The 7,090-nt window shown below is 42.2% G+C and overlaps 1 protein-coding gene across 1 annotated transcript; it reads right to left on the bottom strand.

The window, feature by feature from the left end:
- On the bottom strand, window positions 1-7,082 carry LOC123132531 (protein STRUBBELIG-RECEPTOR FAMILY 3). The gene is made up of 17 exons (XM_044552353.1): window positions 6,679-7,082; window positions 5,619-5,748; window positions 5,473-5,541; window positions 5,188-5,253; window positions 4,999-5,070; window positions 4,834-4,905; window positions 4,668-4,739; window positions 4,516-4,581; window positions 3,760-3,825; window positions 3,248-3,654; window positions 3,107-3,163; window positions 2,622-3,010; window positions 2,270-2,538; window positions 2,034-2,172; window positions 1,076-1,215; window positions 793-949; window positions 1-510 (listed from the first exon to the last, which is right to left on the bottom strand). Exons 1-17 carry the CDS (start codon window positions 6,797-6,799, stop codon window positions 424-426), a joined length of 2,379 nt encoding a protein of 792 aa, XP_044408288.1. The 5' UTR covers window positions 6,800-7,082; the 3' UTR covers window positions 1-423.
- Between the last annotated feature and the right edge of the window lie 8 nt (window positions 7,083-7,090).

Below are 7,090 nucleotides of genomic sequence, written 5' to 3'. Positions count from 1 at the left end.
TAGAGTAAGAAAAAACATTTCTTTTGTCTTCATAGATAGACGAGACCCGGGCATGCAGAGAAACGTACGAACATCACTAACTTCAAGGTAATAGGTTAAAAACAAAAAAAAACTATCCAAAGTTATACTCTAGGTGGTTACTAGAGATACACCTCATACAATCATGGCTAGAAGCCTAGAATACAAGGATCTTCTGCCCGGGAGCAACGAGAACCCCCCTGCCCTCCTCCCTCCCAAAATGGGGGCTGTACCACTACCTCCTTTCTTTCTGGCTCCAAATCAGCATGTACACTGGTTGACGGTGTTGTCCAATAAAAATATTGACAGGGTTTCCCCGGAATGTGCTAGATGTTTCATCTGAATATACTTCATTGGCTACGCCGCCAACGTTCGATATATATGGCCCATCCTTGATTTTGCTTATCACTCTGATTCCTCACCAGCAGCGTTTAAGATACTTGCTAGATCTTGGACAATCTCAGACATTGGCGGCCTGTATTCTGGTTCCGGCTGCATAAGTAATTTCGGGTCAGCCACATGCTCAATAAATTCATCTCATTATATTGCTGTCATCCTGAAACGAGCTAAATAAAACCGGAATATCATAGTGAACAAGCTTATAGGACACCAAGAAAATAATGGCTTTTACCCCACGTATTCATATTGGAAAGAAAAATCTGAGCAACAAAAACCTGAAGGATGTGCTAGTTATAACAAAGCAGCACATATTGTATCATGTCTTGTGCTTCAAAAGTACAGCTTAGCTAAGAAGGAACGGAAGCATTGAATTACCGGAATACAGCGACTGATGATGTCGACAAAACGAGACAACACTTTCTCAGAACACTCTCCACGAATAGAAGGGTCAACGATCTTTATTAGTGATTCAATGTCATGAAACTGAGACTGGGCCCACCTAACAAGATGTTGTTCATGTCGCGGACGAGAACTGCATATTTTAAGAAAATAACAAATAGGTGCATGAGAACGCCGCATTTTTTGTGGAGGTGCATGATGTAAAAACATTTTTAAAAGGATCCTGATTAAGCAGTGCAAATTACATTGCATCACTGACCTGTCATATGGTTTACGACCAGTAAGAAGTTCTAGCATCACCACACCGAAACTGTAAACATCACTTCGATCAGTAAAAGTTCCAGATTCCTGGATTTCAGGTGCCTCGTAATTTAGTAGTGCTCGCATGCGACCAGACAACTGAAATCAAAAGGAACACAACTGTGAGTACCCATATATTATAGGTTTCAGATGCATTCGCACATGTCACCGAAGTACAGAAGCAAGAATTCCCTAAAACAAGTGCAGAAGCAAGAACAACTGCCAGATAATTAATCCATAAATATAGATCAAGTCAAATTTCTTTTTCTTTTCCAATTGACTTTCATGGCATAAAATAGCTAAAGATGTAGAGAGAACTAGCTAGTTGTAAGGAAATTGTTAGACTAGACCTAATAGCTGTCAATGTCAGGGGCTCACAGTTTTGCTAGCTCTATATTATCTCCATAATTATATGCGAGTATGTTCATGCACGATGAAGCTGGAAATCAACTGAACAACTGTGGGGCAATGGCTCGTTTCTGAAGGTCACTGGAAAACAAAATGATACTTCATGAAGACTAGTGATGCTTCAGCAAATCATGTTTTCTGCATTTAAGTCTAATTATTTTGGTCAGTACTTGGGATAATTTGTTAGGATTTCAACCAGTTAACGACTGGGTGTTTCGAGACTCAGAATTTGTACTGTACTGTTGAAACAGATCTTGTTTACAAGTTTCATTGTGGTAATAGAACTGGGGGTGCCATGTTTTTCTACATAAGAGAAGTTGGTATCCTCCATGAACTCATTGTCAGATAGACCAGGACTAAAGGATTAAGAGCTTGACAAAACATACAGTTCCAAGTTGTAAGTAAACATGGTAAATTTTCTTTTTTTTAATCAATGTTGTAGATCTTTTGGTTACAAAAAAGGCTAAAACACCCTAAGCACAAGATTTACAACTAACACTTGAGGTTACCTGTGTAACAGAACTTGACAACGTCAATACAGACAGTCCACATTCAGCAACACGTACTGAGAATCTATTATCAAGAAGCACATTGGCTGGCTCAAAATTCTGATGCACTACTGGAGGCTCGCAGGTGTCATGGAGATACCTGCAAGAAGAGCATCGATTTTAAATATGAAGGCAGCCCCTGAACAAGCTAAACTAATCATTCATGAAAAAATATTTTGAAGTAGAATGCAGCTTACTCTAAGGCTTTTGCTGAACCAAGAGCAACCTGGAGACGGGCGCCCCAAGACAGTGCACTATCTAGATCCTCTCTTTCATGTAACACATCATGTAGTGTTTTTCTACTGAAGTGGTTATAAACAAGTAACCGCTGTCCATATTCTGCACAGTATCCAACAAGCTCAAGGATGCTAGGGTGTCTAATATCTGATATACACGCAACCAGCTCTAGAAAGTCATCTACTGGTATTCTTCCATTGGCATTGTCTATCTTCATAACTTCCAGTAACTGCATAGGATAAAAGAAGATGAGGACACCATTTCAATAAGCCTAAAATCCTCTTGAGTAAATGAAGAATACATTGTACATACTTTGCCTTCAGGAAGTTCTGCCAGATATACTTTTCCCAGCCTACTCTCTCTTATTAAATTTTCCTCTGCAAAACTATTTGTATATTGCTGAAGTGTTGCAACAGAAAAGGATGTTGCAGATGTCGAGGGACCTGCCCTTGGTGGGGTGCTAGCTCTTTTTTCTGGCTTAACAATAGGATTAACAATCACTTTTTCAACAAGCGGAGGTGGTGGTGGGGACACTGGCGGCGGCGGTGGCAGCGGCGGTGGAGGTGGTGGTGGGGACACTGGTGGTGGTGGCGGCGGCGGTGGTGGAGGTGGCGGAGGTTCCACAGCAAAAATATCCGACTCTGTTCGCTCCAAGTTAATTACACGCTCTTCTCTCTTTTCAGGAGGCTTCTCAAGAGCAGCTGCCAGCAGTTGATAAATTACATTATACATTTGGACTTAAACAGGTCAACAATATTACAGTATGAACTAGTGGTCAGATTTACAAGTATCTGTACCTGGTATGGCCAAATTTATTTCACGAACATGCTTCCTGTCAGGAACCCCAGCTGAGCCTGTTAATGAAACATCATGTACCACAATATAAATAACAGAGTAGAACAGATGTATTATACAATAGAAAGGTAAGTAAATTATACCTTTTTTAACGTCGTTCCTTGGCTGCGCTGAAGCTTGCTTGACTTTAGGCTCTTCAACTCTTTGGTGCACCCTTCCCACCTGACTTGTTGTATAATCATGTCTTGACTGTCTCTCTTGGTACTTGGACAGGCAAAAGATTACCAGCAGCACAACAATTATGAACAGCACAATGCCAAGAAAAACGTATCCAACGGTCCTTAGGGTTGAAGACTTGTGTTTCCCGGAGGATGATCTGCTGTCTCGAGCTGTGGATCCACCAGAAGAGCTCGAGGGTGTATTAGACGATGAAGGAGTTCCTGAAGGGGATGAAGGAGATGATGGTGTTTGTGTCGGTGTAGGGCCTGTCGGTGTTAAAGAGGGTGACGTGGAAGGAGCAATGCTGGTATTAAATGGGTTCCCATCCTTTCTGCAGGAAAAATAATAATTAGTTGCTTGATAAGCTGTGTAAGTATCGAGTGCAGGAAATTGTAGAAGACATCAATAGACCTGAAATGGGGAAAATGTTTCTTACTTCAAATTTGGTATGTTGAGCAACTTTGGAGGAATCGGTCCAGAAAATAAATTGTTCTCTATATTTCTGTTAAAAGAGAAATAAATTATCAGAACAAAGCGCATATATTTGTATGCATTACAAAAATCAAAGCTATCAATGATCTGCATTGCAAACTGGATCGACAGTGAGTTTGACTGACATCAATATTCTTTATTAATCACAAAAATCAACTGCATTGCATGAAAGATGGTGCTGGCTGGTTATTGTTTTGTAGAACTGTTTGTAGGAAAGAAACAAAATACTGATATACCATTGTCCTGATAAACAACTGGAGCACAGAGGAGAACTGGAGGTACAATATATAAAGGGCTCAAATAAGAGATGCAAAATTACTCATCTAGTGAGCTGTTCCTTATAACCAGTAAAAATATTGCTACATTTTTTGTAACTGATTATACAATGTACTTACAGAGCCAAGTGTGTAACTGACATATACATTGTTAAAGTATGTGGAATTGTACAGCCTTGACTGAGGAAATTCGAGGTTGATTATGCTAAATAAGCAGAAACTGTGTGCCATACTTGCACGCAAGTCCAGAATTATATCAAATTGCAGTCAAATTGGATGTCTATACAATGTCCGAAAGAAAGTTTCTGTTTAGCAATCAAGTTCTTATAAAATCAACAATTAACTGATCAAATAATTGACAATGTTCTGTTTATATATTTTGATGTGCTAATAGAAGTAAATCAGCAAAGAGAATGTGGATATACAAATCACCGAGGGGAAGACCCTGCAACACATCAAGGGTCCCAGATAGTTGATTATCTTGCATTCGCCTGTGAAATAGCATGTTATTAGAAAATGTAAAAAGAAAGTAGCCAACAAGGAAAAATGCAAGAAAGAAGTTGTAGGCTAGACATACAGCGTAACTAGTGACGACAGGTTTCCCAACGAAGTTGGTAATGGACCACTGAAGTTGTTGGAAGAAATATCCCTATGAATTGCGATAAAAGCTCAAATGTAATCAGCAAGCTGGATGAAGATTAAGGGCGAGTACCAAAAAAGAGAGAGAAATATGTTAGTCCTACAGGTTTATAAGTCCAACAAGGGAGCCAAAAGCATCTGGTAGCTGTCCATCGAGATGGTTATCATTGAGTGACCTGAGAAAAGATGGAATGACAGATCTTGAGTGAGACAGCTTGCAGAGGAAAGTAATATGTGGCTCTTTTAATTACAGGGAAATAATAAATTACATGGCTGTTAAACTGTTAAGTTTTGATAGCGACATCGGGATGCTTCCGGTGAGTTGGTTGTCCGAGAGAAAACTGCGCAGCAAGAAACGAAAAAAGATCATCTCGTTATGTAATCAGAAACACTTAAAGGAACTGCACAATTTATTTATTTTTTGAACAAGGAGTGCACAAAGTAAGAACAGAACTTACAGATTCCGCAGTGTAACAGGTAGATCATCTGGTATAGTTCCGGTGATTTTGTTGTTGCTAAGATTTCTACAAAAAAAAGGAGAGTAAATACTCAGAAAACTCAATCAGGATAAGAGGACAACGTAACTTCTGCCTATAATTACATGTACCCCTAGAAGTTATTAATTCACCCATGAAACATAGTTTTTTTTTTCTCAAACACCCATGGAATATATGACAGAATAATTAGATGATACAACTATCAAACATGAGTGAGGGAATAAAATTGACGATGAAGGCCCTTACATTGTGGTTATAGCTGTGAAGTTCCCTAGGCTTCCCAGCTGTCCTCCCATCGTTGCAGCAATAAAATTTCTACAGACAATGAGTTGATAAAAGCCCAAAATATAAAGTTCTACGAGGGAAAGGAATTTAAAGAATAATTGACGTACATTGCGTCTATATTTGAGCCAATACATACAACACCCTGCCACTTCTCACCGCAGGGGTCTCCACCATTTGCAGTCCATCCAGGAAGAGCTGGTGACCCAAGTGCAACATACAATCCATTTATAGCAGAAACTGCATTCAAAAAAATGGAAGGACAAACAAGCCATTAGCAAGAAACAAAATGCTTTGTAACATCGGTAGGCATAAAATATACATTCACATACTAAACAAATTGCAACTGCATTTGCAAGTACACCACTTGTGTAAAAGGAACAGCCAAATCAAGTACTTGGAGACACAATCCAGCATTGTACTATAAACAGCTATTAAGACCATTTCTCTAGAAAATACTCACGCAGTTAGCCACATTTTACATCACGGCTTTCTACCACTGAGACCCATGTTGGCATTAACTATCGGCGACGAGGGACTGCAAGCTTAACTTAGATCAAAGCTCGCATCCACGGTAAGCAACCTAACCAATCTTGCACGCCTTTCTCCTGCATTTTTCCCACTGCAACCAAATCCTAACTGAAAGCAGACACGTATCTTCCCAATTGCCATCGACAATGATGGTAGTCTGCAGAACATGTCACCACATTGCTTCAGAACCAAAAACATCGCTCTCAGCCTCCACTCTCCACATCGAAAAGAGCATCCGAATTGTCTGATATCATCACATCGTCGCTTCCACGGACAGGCACACACAAATTCAGTGACGACATGACCTCCAGAAATACGGCACAAGCCCACACCCCCACCCCTCACCTGTCTGTTGCACCAAGCTGAATCAATCGGCGAAACCAAAACCCAGCACATTTCTCACCACCCACTGGTGCCAGAGTGCTGCATGGAAATTAACGCCACCTCCCCTCCCCTCCCCTCCCCTCCCCTCCGCCGACAAATCGCCCATTTCCCCCGAACAACTGCACAATCAGTAGAGCCAAACGAAGCAAAGCAAGCACAGCCCGTTCAAACCGGCTCGGAAACCAATCCGTCAGCCAGAGCCACCGAGCCAGAGCCAGCAAGCAGAGCAAAGGCAGCAACCAGGGGGGCGCTCACCGTCGGCGGCGTCGGTGAGGGCGAGCGCCCGCGGCAGCAATGCCACCGTCGTGGCGATCAACAGCAGCGGGAGGAGCGCCCGACCCCCCGCCCGCCCGAGGCACCCGCCTCCCGTCCGCATCGCTCCCTCCGGCCACGGATTAGCAGACCATCGGCACACGCGCGCGCGGGAGCAGCACGGCGCAGCAGGAGCAACCGCCGCGGCCAGCGATCGCGGAAACCGAGGCTCGCGCAGATCTAGAGAGAGAGGGAGAACTGACAGTGGTAGACTTGGGGTTTTGCTTTTCCGGTTCGCCCCCGTCTGTTTTTGTTGGCTTCTAGAATCTAGTAGCTGTAAGGGGAGGAGTCCCGAGAGAGAGAGAGAGAGAGAGAGAGAGAGAGAGAGAGAGGTCTCTGGCCTCTGGGAGTGGCG

This window comes from Triticum aestivum, chromosome 6A, assembly GCF_018294505.1.
Source record: "Triticum aestivum cultivar Chinese Spring chromosome 6A, IWGSC CS RefSeq v2.1, whole genome shotgun sequence".
NCBI classification, from domain to species: Eukaryota; Viridiplantae; Streptophyta; class Magnoliopsida; order Poales; family Poaceae; genus Triticum; species Triticum aestivum.
Note: the sequence above shows the minus strand (reverse complement) of the source record. Positions and strands in the feature narration are given on the sequence as shown.